Source organism: Hippopotamus amphibius, chromosome 11 (assembly GCF_030028045.1).
Source record: "Hippopotamus amphibius kiboko isolate mHipAmp2 chromosome 11, mHipAmp2.hap2, whole genome shotgun sequence".
NCBI lineage: Eukaryota > Metazoa > Chordata > Mammalia > Artiodactyla > Hippopotamidae > Hippopotamus > Hippopotamus amphibius.
In genome coordinates, this window is record NC_080196.1 from 67,005,987 (window position 1) to 67,020,436 (window position 14,450).

Sequence of the window (14,450 nt, forward strand, 5' to 3'; positions counted from 1 at the left end):
CCAAAGAAAGAACATGTAGAGATGGAAAGAGTATGAGCAAAATACTGATTTCATCCCAAAATAAGTATAAGAGAATTTTTAAGGGGAGAGAATTGTCACTGAATGTTAGCCTATTGTTAACATTTTTTAAAAAATCAGTTTTTTGTTCTACTTTCTTCACTTGAAAAAGCAAAAACAGAAGGATACCGTAGATTTATTGGCATGTGAGAAAAATGAAGGAGGACTTCTCAAGTAGTCTTTCAAGGAAACATGTGGCTGAAGGAAAAACTTACCTTATCAATGTGAATGTAACCTACCTGAAGGGTAAAACCTACTTCTGCCATACATATTTAGAAAATTTTCCTTTGCTCCTTATATTCTTTGTTGAGTACCCAGTGTTTTCTTGAACCAGTATTTAGAAAGTATTATTTAAATTTAAGAACTCCTACATGTGTGTACTTGCTTTTTTTGTTTTTGATTTAATTTTTAGTTATGTAGACGTTTATATTGTTCCAAAGTCAAAGCAAGGTACATTCACAGAGGTCTAGCTTCTGTTCAGGCCCTTCCCCTTTCTCATCTCTTCTTTCTTCTTTCTCTTACATATAGTGGCATTTGTTGGATTTATCCTTCCGTTATTTCTCTTTGACAAAATAAGCTAATACACGTGTGGCTCTCTGTATCTTCTTCACTTTCACAAAAATGCATACTTTTCTGCTGTTGCCTTTTTTCACTTAATATATCCTGGGAGCACCTCATGGTAATATATAGAGATTTTCTTCTTTCTTAAAACTACATACTGCATCCATTTAATGTCCCCTCCTGAGGGACACGTGGGTTTTTATTCCAGATAGTGTTACAGTGAATAGCTGCTTTGGAAGACCTAATTTGTTTATTCAGAACTCCTCAACCCACTGTGAAACAACCCCCCTTTCATATGTCTACAACTTACCTGTTATTTGTTAAATTTAAGCATCACTGAAGCAACAAAGTAAATAGAAAAATAATCAAGTTAATAAAGTCATTTCCCCCATCTGTGGAGATTCCTTCTTATTTAACCAAAATTTTCATTGTCTTTTATATTTTCCGCTCTTGTCATTGGTACTAAATGAAAATAAATACTAATTTTCAAGATAGAGACTAATTTTTACTGATTTGGGGGGAAGATATGGTTGGTAAGTAAGAAACTGTTGGTAAGAAAATTGGTTTCCTGTTGTAACAGACTAGTCTTTGTCATTTATTCTCCAATTTTTGCCACTTTTCATATATATCGTACTATTTCTGGGAATGTTTTCTCTCTTCAATAGCAATGAACATGAGATTTTTGTAACAGCCCTCCTAAACAATATGTGGGTTACTCTCATAAGGTATTTCTTGAAATTAAAGTTTTTCATATATTTGGCACCAGGTTGGATAAAGATAAATAGCTTTTTTCTTCAACTTTCCAAGTCGTTTAATGTAGTATTATAATGTAAACAGAAAATATACTTGCTGTGTTTTCAGTGATTCTAAGAATAGGACAAAAAGTACATAAGGTTTTGTAATCAGCGTAAGTAAATAGGAATGGAGTATCCTTTTAGTAAAACTGTGATTTAGATAATCTTCTTAAACCTAATGAAATGACTAAGTTTAAATTCAAATTTTTAACAAGTTAGAATAGTTGTAATATAAATGCTTAGCATGGAGCAACAGAGAGTTGACATTTTAAGAATCACATCATATACATGTATATAAAAAGTGAAAATACACATCTTTGTATTTGATTATAAGGTAAGGATGCTTTGAAATTCCATTTGAAGAGGTTTAGTTGCTGTCATACTCAAGTAATCAAATTATGAAGTAGGGTTTGTCAGCCTCACCACTATTGACATTTTGAACAAATAATTCTTTGCTGGGGGGTGGGGGTGGTAGTGCTGCCTTGTTCTCCTTGTTGTAGGATGTACTGCATCATTCCAACATCCCTGACCTGTTTCCCTAGATTCCAGTAGCACCCACTCCCCATTCCTAGTTGTGACAATTCAATCTCCAGACATTGCCAAGTGTTTCCTGGGAGTCACGCTCATTCTTGGTTGAGAATCATTGTTCAGAAATAATACCATTTATGAAAAAGAGCTACTTATGAAAACATGACTAGTGGCAGGGATACAAAACTTTAGTTCTAAAATCTGGTTGTTCATGTAGGTAAATTGAAAGCCTTAATAAGTAAGCTGTGGGATCATTGTTAGGTTTGGAAATAGGTCAGTTTTATTTTTGCGAATGTATGTACTGCCATGTATGAATATATTTGTGTGTATGGCTTATACTCATATATCACGTGTTTAAAGCACGAGTGAAAAATGCTTGTTTATTGTTAGAAGTGATGTTTCATACCTTTTAGGAATATGGACTTTAAATATTGTAAACTGATTTTGAAATGTTGTAAACTGATTCTACTGAGGAATTTTAACTTTTATTTATTGTTAATTTTAGCTACTACTCCATGGTTTGAGTCTTACAGAGAGAGCTTTCTTCAGTCGATGCCAGCATCAGATCATGAATTTCTGAACCACTATTTAGCATGTATCCTTTGAGTTTTATGTTCTCTTAAAATCAAATATTTTGGAAGTTATTAATCTCAGAAAGAGTTACATGAAGGCAGAATTGTTGAGAGGATATAGAGATAGAGAAATTATTTTTTATTGATGATGCCTCAAGTTTTATTGTTGTCTTTGTTAAGTGCCATCCTAGATACAAGACTGGTGTAACTAATTTTTGATTAAAAAATAAGAATACTAAGGGTTTGCTTATTTTTCTTTATCACCCAACTTGAATATTTCACGCTTAGTGCTTGTAAGCTATTTTAGAAAGAAAAAATGTAAACTGTCAGTGTTAACTGCTTTTGCTGATTGCCTCAAAATTAATTGCTTATGCAAAAGCTCATATTTGAAAACAGTTTTCCAGTTTTTTAGTAACCTGTTTTACAGCTGTTAACCTCCTTTGACAGTTATGACTTTCATTTTCTTAATGTGGTTACAGAGAAAAGTTGAGATGAAATAGGGTATGAAATTGCAGTGAGATGGAATGGAGAGGAGCAAGATTCAGCAGAATTTTTCATTATGTTGATAGTTGCACAATTTTCATATTGTTCATTTTCTTAGATTTCTTTATTGTATATATAAATGATCTAAAAAATTGCCAATGAAATATCTTTAATATTTAGAACCTTGAATTAGAAGTGTTGAATAAATTATTTTATGCTTGCAGGAAAACCTGTAAAATCAGATTTTTTTTTTTAGCTCAGAAAATATCTCCATAAAGTTTATTTTAATAGGATAGTATTTATTATTAAGCGATAAGTGACTGCCTTAATGTGATTTACAAGGTATGTTGGTGGCATCGTCTAGTGAAGCTGAACCTGTGGAACAGTTTTCAAAATTGTCACAAGAACAGCATCGAATTCAGCACAACAATGACTATTCCTACCCCAAGTGGTTTATACCAAATACACTTAAATATTATGTACTTTTACATGATGTAAGTGCAGGAGATGAACAAAGGTAAGTTTTATTTTTTTAATTGTAAATTATTTCCTGTTAAGTGAGTTAACATTAATTTGGACATGGATGAAGTTTTTGATATATTTTTCATCCAAGGAAGTAAAAATTTATTAATAAAACATTTAACTATCTCTTATTTGGAGTTAATTCAACAGCTGCATCATTTTATGTTAGATTTCATGTCATTCCCAAACTTTTCTTTCAGTGTATATCTGTTATAATAATCTATGTTCACAAATGCTTGCCATTTTATACCTTTGGTCTTAGCTGTCATTTCTTACTTTGTATTTGTAATATTATTTCTCATTTTTTTCTCTTTTCTCTTTCCCAGTTTTCCTCTAACTTTTCACTTCCTGACTTATAGGCACTTCTTTTTTCACTCTTCACTTTCTCATCACTATATTTTTAGCCTTGATGTTTTTCACAGTCTCAAAAAACATCCAGACACTTCTTTCTTATTTTACCTTTAATGTTCGTTATTAGTGATTTGTCATAGTCCTTTTATCTTTGGGATAAGAGAATAGCTTACCTTTAAAGACAAGTTCTTGAAAAATAAGATAATATTAAAACAGTTTTACTTTTGTGGCTTTGCAGTTCATTTTGACTTTTGGTTCAAGAGGTGGGTCAAATGAATCTTTTCTTTCAAACTATTATTCTGATATCTCAGTGCTATTTAGGAAATGCAAATAAATAATTTTTTCTTGCCTTTGTTCTGAGCACAAACCATCATTTTAAAATAACTTTTCCTCTGATGGTTACTAATCTTTAGGATTTTTTTGACATCATGAACAACCTATAGCCTATTGGATAAAGTGTACTATGTAAATAGAAATAATTTGAACTGGCTATTATAATTAGTTTCTATAATCTGAATATGGTAAATACCTTCCATATTGAATGGTTATAACTAGGATATTTAAGTGGTAATTACATTATTAAATCAGTGGTTCTTATGCTTAGCAGTGTCATTGGTAAAGCAAGTAGAAGTTTAGTTTATGTTCTTGAGTGTACATACATACACATATACGTATATCTGTGTTTACAAATTTATAACTATTTTACTTATCCAGCCTTCATTTTATAGTGTATAGTATGCTTTAATTGTTTGTTGGCTTGTTATTTGTATAGTATTAGTGTCTGCATTTGAATATGATATGGGATTATGCACATGTTTTTTCGCACCAGATGACTGATTGGTTAAAAAAAAAAAAAGCCTATTTAAATTAGGTTAGCTCTATGTACCAAAATTTCATTTTTTCATCAGAATGTACTGTTTGATTCTTAGGCTGACTTATCATTTGAATTATCTCCCACCAACTAGCAAGTCTAGTTATCAAAACATCAGAAAATCAAATGCTTTTTGTTGCATCTGAGATTAGCTCATGGATCTAGCTATTATAAATTTTGCAAGAAAAAGGGTGGATTTTTATATAATAAATATTTTGGCTGCTTTTCTTGCATTCTCTTTTTTCTTCCTCTGAACTGTGTCCCTTTGGAGACAGCTAAGGGAAGGGTAAACTGTAGCAGGGAGAGATGATTTTTGGGGGGAGGAGGGTGCTACACTTTTCTGTTTTAGCACTTCCATTTTTTGATAAACATCTCTTTTCTAAGACAGAATTTCCCAAAGTTGTATTTCCTGAAGACTAGTATACATAGTTGAAAGAGTTTCTGATCTATAAGTTTTAAGCCACTCTTTGGAATTTCACAGTACACAGCAAATGAAAGACACTGAGGTGGTCTGCTGCAAAGAAACTGGTTGGCTTGCTTACTGTGGTTCCCCAAACTAGTTTGACCACCAAAACTTTCTCTTTGAATAACATAAGAGTGTCTTGCAAAATTTTATTCCATGAGGCATACTTTGGTAACTGTGCTTTAAGGTGATAACCAAGCCAGCTAAATTTCAGTTAGGATCATGAACTTTGTTTTAGCTTTTTAAATTATTCTACCTCTAACTTTTTGTTCTGTCTTTTTTGGGAACTATTTTTTCATGGTTTTTGTGTTTGTTTAATATCTATTATTACCTGAGATCTGCTCCCTGTTGGCTACAAACTTTTCCATTTTTTATTTTAGAGCTGAATCAATTTATGAAGAAATGAAACAGAAATATGGAACTCAGGGTTGCTATTTACTTAAAATTAATTCTCGAACACCTAATCGAGCATCAGATGAACAGATACCAGATCCTTGGAGTCAGTATCTCCAGAAAAATAGTATTCAAAACCAGGTATATGTAAAAAACAACAATGAAGCAAACCACAAAAGCTGTATTTCAGTTTTATGGCTAATGGTATCACTGTAGAATTACTAATAGTTATTTTGTGGAATCTGGCTAGTTTTGATCCATCTGTATGTGAGATCTTAAGTCAGTGGTTCAAAAGCTGTCTTTAACCAACTGCAGTAATCCCTTATGTGTATACCTTTCAGGTATATAATATCAGTGTTAATTGATTGTTTTCTTAAAAGATGAAACGTGGGGACTTCCCTGAGAGTCCAGTGGTTAAAACTCTGCACTTCCACTGCTGGGGGATGTAGATTTGAGCAGGGAAGCAGCACAGCCAGAAAGAAAAAAAAAAAAAGATGAAAAGTGAATTACACATTAAGACTTGAATTAGACTGACTAAACCTGTAGAGACTAGAATTTTTGGCTTGTACATTTAATGCGTTATGAATGCTTACAGTCAATTCTTTATTATCCACATGCTCTGGGGTTGCCTTCCTTCATTTTCAACATGCTGTTCTTATGGCCACCTTTTGGAGCTCATACTTTTTAGGTGGGTGGGCTTTTTTCCCTAACTTTTCTCTGATTTTCTTTTCTTATGAATTTCCAGGAAGTTTTGTTTCTTCCTAATCAACTCTTCTATTATAGAGTTCTAGACTAATGTTAACTGTTGTCTGTTGGCTGACGTGTGTGGGTGTAAGGTTTCACATTCTGTCCAACTTTTAAGATAGAATTGTATGCCACTTGGTAGTAGTCACATGCCAAGTTCCTATGCCTAGTTCAGATAATCAAGAGTTGACTGTTTTTTTTTTTAGGAGGATTTTTAAGTAAATGGAAAATGTATTTTTGTACAAACTACATTATGTACTTGATGTGATATTATTTTAAGAAATATGAATTAGAAAGGTTACATAATTTTTGATGTTCTAATATAAATATCGTTTAATAGTCTGCCTTATTTTTCTGTTTTATATATGGAATTTTTAATCCAATTTTAGTCACTTCAATGTTGAGATGATTGATGACCTTCTTTAAGATAATGCTGGGGAAAAGTGTCAGAGAGAAAAGAACCAGTTGGAGGAACTTTAAATGCTGTTTCAGGGCCACACTCAGAATAGCAATAGTATTGAAATATTCAGGTTAGAATCTAGCCAGCTAAGGTTGGGGAAGGGAACATAATAAGTCAGATTGTCCAGTTGGAGAATTTTTAATAGAAGACAAAACTATAGAAATTCTACAGCTTACAATCTTAGAAGCCCAGGATTGAAGGATAATTTAAAGGTTGTCAAATCCAGTCCCTGTTCAAATGCTTTAATTTCCTTTAAACCTATGAATGACCTCATCTAGTGAAAGTACTCAGTGTCTTCTCAGGTGACCTGTTCCATGTCTGAGCAGCTTGAGGATCAACCAGAATTTTTCTTCCTTTGCTTGTACTTAATCCTATAGGGACCATAATCAGTTTTCCATTAAGACAACTTTCAAATTATAGAAGATAGCTCTCATGTCTTTTTAAATATTTTTCTAGGCTAAATAAACCATTTTTTCAACTTTTTCTTAAATGTTGTTTTTAGTCTCTTTCTTGTCCTGATCACTTTCCTTTTATTAAGTTCTAGTTTATATATTTTTCTCGAAGTCTAGCACTCAGAATAATACCTCATAATATTAGTGGTCTCATGGAGTAGTCTGAGTATTTTTAAAGTTTTTTTTGTTGGCTGAAACCAGTGCCCTTTGTACAAGTAAACGTTGTGTTGGATATTTTTCCAAAACACTTCTGTATATTCAGAATGCACTCCAACCTATTAACAGTGCATCCATGATCCAGGAGACTCCATACCATCCTTCTTTTTTTATACCTGCTTGACTCTAGTGGTCCATCTTCTTGCCATTATTCCTTACGTACATACATATACAGGTATTCATATAAGCATGTACATAGCACATATAAACAGATAAACTGAGATGAAAGTAACTTGAATTCAGAAGAGTTAGGATAGTAGGTTGCATATGAAACAGAATTTAAGAATATAGTAGGTGTGGATTGAAGTGATAGAAAATGATACATGGAAGAAGTTAGGAATTAGGAGGATTGGAAGAAAAGAGTTGCTGGAGCAAAAAAGATGAGGTTTACCATAGTTGTTGATGAATTTGATGGTATCTTAAATATGATTGAATATAACCATTAATGCTTTTTAAATTTTATTTTGATAGGAATCATACGAAGATGGCCCTTGTACTATAACTTCAAATAAGAATTCTGATAGTAACTTGCTTTCATTGGATGGATTAGATAACGAAGTCAAAGGTCTTAATATACTTTCTCTAAGCTTTTCTTTTGATTGAAAATATGCACTGTTGTTAAAGCATGCTAATCTTTATACTTAAGAGATGGGGGAGTTTTCACGATGAAAAAAGATAATGGACAGGTTGGCTTTTCCTCTGAAGATTTTATTGAGTTATTTGAGTTTGATATTTTTTGATATTTAAAAATTTGTTTTATAAGAGTAATAAATCAGGCTTCACAAGAAATTTTTTTGGTAGAAAGCAAGGGAAGATATATGTAGCATTATTTCTCCCAATTCACATGATTTTGAGAGCTTTATTTTTGTATTTTAAATTACAGTTTAGATAGTGATAGCTTTAAACATTTTTTGTTATAATTTTTCTTATTGGTTAGTTGTGCTATTTAAAAATAATTCTTTGTATTTTAACACTATTTTTCTTCACTTGTTTACATGAATTTAAAAATTTCTATTACATGTATTGGGTATTAACCCAAGTCTTGAAATTTTAGAGGAAAACTTCACTGTTTTTGTTTTAGACTTCTAAGACATACAGATAGATAAAGGGTTCCAACATTCTTTCTTTTCTTTAGCAATATGGTAGTAATATCACAGTTTTCTGTTGCTTTCTGAGAGTAAAAGAAAGATCTGTTTTTCAGTAGATGGCTTACCAAATAACTTTAGAGCTCACCCGCTTCAATTGGACCCATCTGGTGACTCTTCTAACAGCATTGATGGCCCAGACCATGTAAAATCTGCTTCATCATTACATGAAACAAAGAAAGCAAATGCTGGAATTATTCATGGTGCGTGTTTAACCCTTACTGATCATGATAGAATTCGACAGTTTATACAAGAGTTCACATTTCGGGGCCTTTTGCCACATATAGAGAAAACAATTCGGCAGTTAAATGATCAGGTAAGATTTAATTATTTGCGTTAGTATTTTTTAAAATTAGTTATCTCAAGTTAGTAAACTTGAGAATATAGTTATTTAAATATAAGTTATTTAAGGAATTTGTTTTTCTTTTAAAAATAGACGAATATTAGGGTTTATTAACATTACTATCAGTGATGAAATTTTATTAAATCCTAGAAGAGGCTTATTTATTTTCACTAGGGATTTTGTTAGCATTTTGGACAGTTTTCTTTAAATCAATGTTGTTAAAATGCACATTTGCTCACTCTTAAAACTTTTCAGTTATTTAGAATTTTTTCTTTTGTGTGTAAAAGAAAAATATTAAATTCTTATGTTTTTCAACATATTTAATGTTTTTTCTTAGCTAATATCAAGAAAAGGTTTGAGCCGATCTCTATTTTCTGCAACTAAAAAATGGTTTAGTGGGAGTAAAGTTCCAGAAAAGAGCATTAACGAGCTAAAAAATACATCTGGATTGCTGTGAGTAAAATATTGTCATTTTTAGTTTTCCTGTATTTAACTTTGATTAGTATCTGACTATATGATTTTCTGCAAAAAAGGACTATCTCTTTAGTTTCTTAGTTTCATATTGGTCAAAACTCAGGTAGATAAGAATAGTGACCATAAGTAATTTATATTCAAAGCCTGTATGTAATTGAATATCTAAAAATAAATGAGGTAACAGGGAGGGTCACTTTATTTTGGGTCTGTTTTCCTGCTTGTAAAAAGATGGAGTTAGATTAGGTACTCACTAATAACTCTTCTATATTAAAGTATTTAGCCCTAGTAATTCTAAGACATGGCATATATTTAGGAATTTTGTTTAATATAAAATCCTGTTTTAAGGGAAAATAAAATTCATTTTAGATTTTCTTTCTTTTTTTCCTGCTGTACATAAAGATGAGTCACGTGGAATTGACTTCATAATTTGACCACGGAGAAAATGCTTGGCTACTGTTGAGAAGTTCTCAGTGTAGGGATATAAATTATATAAATATAGATGTAACTGTCTATTTCCAAATATCTTTGAGAATTGACACTCTCTCCTTGGAGGTAGAATTCTTATAAAACAGGATCAATTTTTCTCACGTTTTGGACAGTCAGGCATCTTTTTTAGACATTTTATAACATTTAATGGTTTAGAGGTCATAAATTATAAGTTCCTTTCTTATTTTGTATTTGCAGGTATCCACCAGAAGCACCAGAGCTTCAAATCAGAAAAATGGCTGACTTATGTTTCTTGGTGCAGCATTATGATTTGGCTTACAGTTGCTATCATACTGCAAAGAAGGATTTTCTTAATGATCAAGCAATGCTTTATGCAGCTGGTGCCTTGGTTGGTATTCTGTTGTATTACAGTTTCTTACTTCTGCTACTGTAAATGACTTAGAAATTTTTCTTTTATTAAATGGCAAGCAAAATACCTAGGGATAATGCTTTATAGGTTTTGAATTAATTTATGCTAACCTGATGGATTTTTCTTAAACTTTCTTAAACTGTACATTCAAACATGGTCGTATATGAGGGTTGGTTTCTTAGATTTGATTAGTACTTTCTATTTAATTTGAGTTACAGTTTTTACTGTATTCACAGTATAAAAACTTTTTTTAGAAGATGCTTTTTTTGATCTCGAAAAATGATTTAAAATTGTTTGAAATGTTTTTTCTGATCTAAGACTGTGTATTGGTTAAGAACATGTGCTTTGGTGTGAGACAGGTTTTCATCTTAGGCAAGTTATTGAACATTAGTTTTCTCATCTGTAAACTGTGAATGCTAATGGTATAGGGTTAGATAAGGTGTAAGGTTTGTAAAGCGCCTAGCACACTACCTTACATAAAATAAGCTGTCAGTAAGCATTGGCAGTGTTAGTTTTTGTAATCAGTATAAAACCTAGGTGTTTCAGAAAGAGTTTTCTGTGTTTGTTACCTTATAACCTTTTAATGTATTTGAAAAGCTGTCATAAATATATTTGTAATCTGCTTTCTGTGCTTAGAAAAGAGTGAACTAACACTGTTACTTTCTACATAGTCTATTTATTTAAACAGGTTTATTTAAACAACAAGATGCTTGACTTGAAGGGAAAACTAGGGTTCATTTCGTTTAGAATAATTTATCCCTACTTAAAGACAAATTGCCCTACGTGTAACAGCTACATACAAAAAAGTTATAAAATTCTTTGGTTTTACAATGATAAATGAAAAATATTCAGTCGAACAAGGTATGCAAGGATTTTTATGTTCTTTTTTTTGTTAAACAGTGAGAGTAAAATAACTTACTGGAATATAAAGAAAGCTGAATGAGCATGCCACTAATAGAGAAAAGGGGGTATTTTCACAGAACCAGTATTTTTCCCCATCCCATCAACATTTGATGCCGATCAAAACATGCCATTAGACATCTAATAAAAAGAAAATACAATATGCTTGTACACACATGCCAGTTACTTTAAGTACAGTAAAGGAATGGGGAAGGGGAAAATGAAAGAATAAAGAAACTATACTGTAGTTAGTAGTCAGGAAGTGGTGGAACCAAATTGCGGTTTTCTAATTGAGAAAGTCTTCTTGGTCTTGAGGAACAGAATTCTGAAGTAAAGTAGCAGGTTCCCTTTTTTTAGTAGACACTCCCTGTCTGCTGCTGGAACACATCAGTTGTATCTTCAACTTCCATTTCCAACTGTGCAGGTGTGTCTGTTACATTGATTGGCTGCCTGTCACATAGGAATCTGATCTGCCTCATTGACAAATGCTGTTGTTCACAGTAGGCTTTCATTAGTTTACTAGGTGGTGTATGCGTCTTAATCTTAAACTGCACCACAGAGCCGTCCTGCCTAGCCACCTTCAAATTAATATGATCGTTGTTCTCAGTCTTGACTCCTTCCGTGGGCTTTTTGTTGGCCATGGTGAGTGCTGGAGTCTCCTCAGCTGCTGCTTCACAAAAGAGGTGCCAAGTCCTCACCGAACGTGCTGACAGGGAGCACCAGGAGTGGCGGAAGAAGGAAGCTGCAGCGGTGAAGGAGGAAGACAGCTCGTGCACCTTGTGCGATGCCCCCTCCGCATGCTTACATAGTCTTTTTTTTTTTTATAATTTTATTTATTTGTTTAGTTTTATTTATTGGCTACATTCGGTCTTTGTTGCTATGTGTGGGCTTTCTGTAGTTGCAGAGAACATGGGCTGCTCTTCATTGCAGTGCCCGGACTTCTCATTGAGGTGGCTTCTCTTGTTGCAGAGCACGGGCTCTAGGTGCTCAGGCTTCAGTGGTTGCGGTGAGTGGGCTCAGTAGTAGTGGCTCGTGGGCTCTAGAGCACAGGCTCAGTAGTTGTGGTGCACAGTCTTAGTTGCTTCGTGGCATGTGGGATCTTCCTGGACCAGGGCTCGAACCCGTGTCCCATGCATTGGCAGGCGGATTCTTAACCACTGTGCCATCAGGAAATCCCAATCTTTTTAAAAACTTGTAAGCTATAAACAAAGTGTAAAGAATAAAACTACATAAGAACTCTACTTCATTGGTAATTATCATGTAGATGCTTGTTTAATAACTGCCATCTATTTTGCATTTATTTTAATGCTGTGCATGTATAAAAATAAAATAAATTTAAAATGTAAAGCTGAAATAGCAAAATTATATTACTATTTTTTTTTATTTCTTGGTGTTTTTAATTTTAAAAAGTTAGCTAACTTTTATAAAAACCTCCAGGAACTGAAAATAAGCTATCTTTATGAATAAAAGTGTTTGAAAAATTATATGAATTGTCCTTGGCTAGACATTCTCTGGTCTTATAGTCATCTAACATAAGCTAATATGAAATCACAAACACTTAAATGTTATTTCATCAATACCTTATAACAAGTTTATAATTATAAAATTGTATATAATGTATCTGCAGATTGAAAGTTTGGTAAAATCTTAGAAAAGTATGGCAAAAATTTCTATGATTTTTATGGTACTTAAGCTTTTTCACTTCTATCTACAATCTGATAAATATTGCATTTAAACTATTTAGATGGAGGCATCTTAGTAGCAGCTGTATGAGAGAAAGTAGTTTAACACTGCAAAATAAAGGCATAGCTGCTATAATATATGCATATTTAAAAATCTTTGTAGTCTATAATAGCTGCCCTAAAAATAATAGGCCTTAGAGAAGAATAGGGCAGGGAGAGTCCTCATAAAACTTATGTGTCTTTGTAACCAGAGCATAAAATGTTTGTGTGAGGCAGCTTAGCATGGCTGGAGGTTATCTCAAGGAATAAAAAAAAAGTATGCAAAAACAACATGTGAACACTGGAGTGGGGGAGAGGAACTCATAACCAGTAGAATTGCCATGAAGGTAAGCATGGAAGGAAGCACAGCCTTGCCCTGAGCCAAGAGATGTGCAAGGCCGGGAGTGTAAGTCTTATAGACACCCCCTTGCCCCGCAAGCACACATACATACAAAGTGTAGGCATTAATTTTTTATTTTCTTAAAACAGATTAAAAAAGCTCCTGCTTGAGCAACAGCTAAGCTCAGAGGTTTTTCATTTCCTGCTGAAGGTTATAATTCTGTATTTGCTAATTTTGATCCCCTTGCCTAAGAAAAACAGTTTTTGAATGAATAAAATTTTATTTGTATTGATATCACTTTCCTATTTACCAGTCACATAGTAGCTAATTGATAACAGACTATACTGTCTGCCTTTTTTGATGAAAATTTAGAAGATACTTAGTTATTGTAACTCTAAAGTTAAAAGATACAGCAAAAAGCAATAATAGGAATTCTTGGAGAAATGTGGGTTTTGGGGTGTAATAATTTAACTTGTCATAAGTAGCTGAAGGTTAAGTAGATCACTCCAATTCTTGATGAGGCTTTGTAAAATGTATTAATTCATTACTTTAGACTGTAAGAAATTATTTAATTATTGATTATTAAAGATCATGCAGTAACTTGGGGTGATCTTTCTGAACTGTCTCTGTCTCCTTAGAAATTGTCAGTTTGTGTATATTGATTTTTAATTTCTTACAGAATTAAATTAGAAAATAACTTAGAATTTGGGGCCTGTTTTTTTTACAGAATTTTTCCTTAGTACACTTTTATTGATGTAGATATATATATATGCAGTATATGTAATTCATATGTAGCAAATAGAATGTATTTTTATATAATGTACCACATATGCAACATATATTAGATTTTTTGTATAATATAGAACCCTATGCATATTCATTATTTGTATTAGTTGAAATATAAACTAGTTAAGAAACACGATGTTTCAGAAAATTTTGTAGAAAATTTTGTCACATGGAAATCACATTTTCGTTCAGTTTCTTCAATAAATTTTTGAGCAGACATTGCTGGGTGCTGAGGATGCAGAGATATTCTGAAACAGATATAATTCATACTGTTATAAGAACTTACATAGGCTGTCAGGTTAAAGGCTTTAAGCATGTCTCAGTGCAGAAAATAAACCAATTACCTTTTTTAAAAAAAGTGAATTGGCATTAACAACTTTCCCCCAATTTATGAAAGTTTCATTTATTTCTGGTTTTC

The 14,450-nt window shown here is 32.5% G+C and overlaps 2 protein-coding genes across 8 annotated transcripts in view; one reads left to right on the forward strand and one right to left on the reverse strand.

The window, feature by feature from the left end:
• The window catches only part of TRAPPC8 (trafficking protein particle complex subunit 8), an 81,550-nt gene that overhangs the window by 14,949 nt on the left and 52,151 nt on the right, over positions 1 to 14,450 (forward strand). For 3 of the 7 annotated variants that reach the window (XM_057698425.1, XM_057698421.1, XM_057698424.1), the window contains exons 3-9: positions 2,446 to 2,535; positions 3,338 to 3,512; positions 5,583 to 5,736; positions 7,939 to 8,032; positions 8,669 to 8,928; positions 9,293 to 9,408; positions 10,114 to 10,264. In XM_057698425.1, the coding sequence (XP_057554408.1) occupies positions 2,446 to 2,535; positions 3,338 to 3,512; positions 5,583 to 5,736; positions 7,939 to 8,032; positions 8,669 to 8,928; positions 9,293 to 9,408; positions 10,114 to 10,264 (1,040 nt within the window). Of the gene's footprint in view, positions 1 to 2,445; positions 2,536 to 3,337; positions 3,513 to 5,582; positions 5,737 to 7,938; positions 8,033 to 8,668; positions 8,929 to 9,292; positions 9,409 to 10,113; positions 10,265 to 14,450 lie in introns of those variants that run through there. The other 4 variants (XM_057698422.1, XM_057698423.1, XM_057698426.1 and 1 more) reach the window with 4 other exon arrangements.
• On the reverse strand, positions 11,539 to 11,877 carry LOC130831017 (small ubiquitin-related modifier 2-like). Its single transcript, XM_057698429.1, has one exon. The coding sequence runs from the start codon at positions 11,824 to 11,826 to the stop codon at positions 11,539 to 11,541; it is 288 nt and encodes a 95-aa protein (XP_057554412.1). The 5' UTR covers positions 11,827 to 11,877.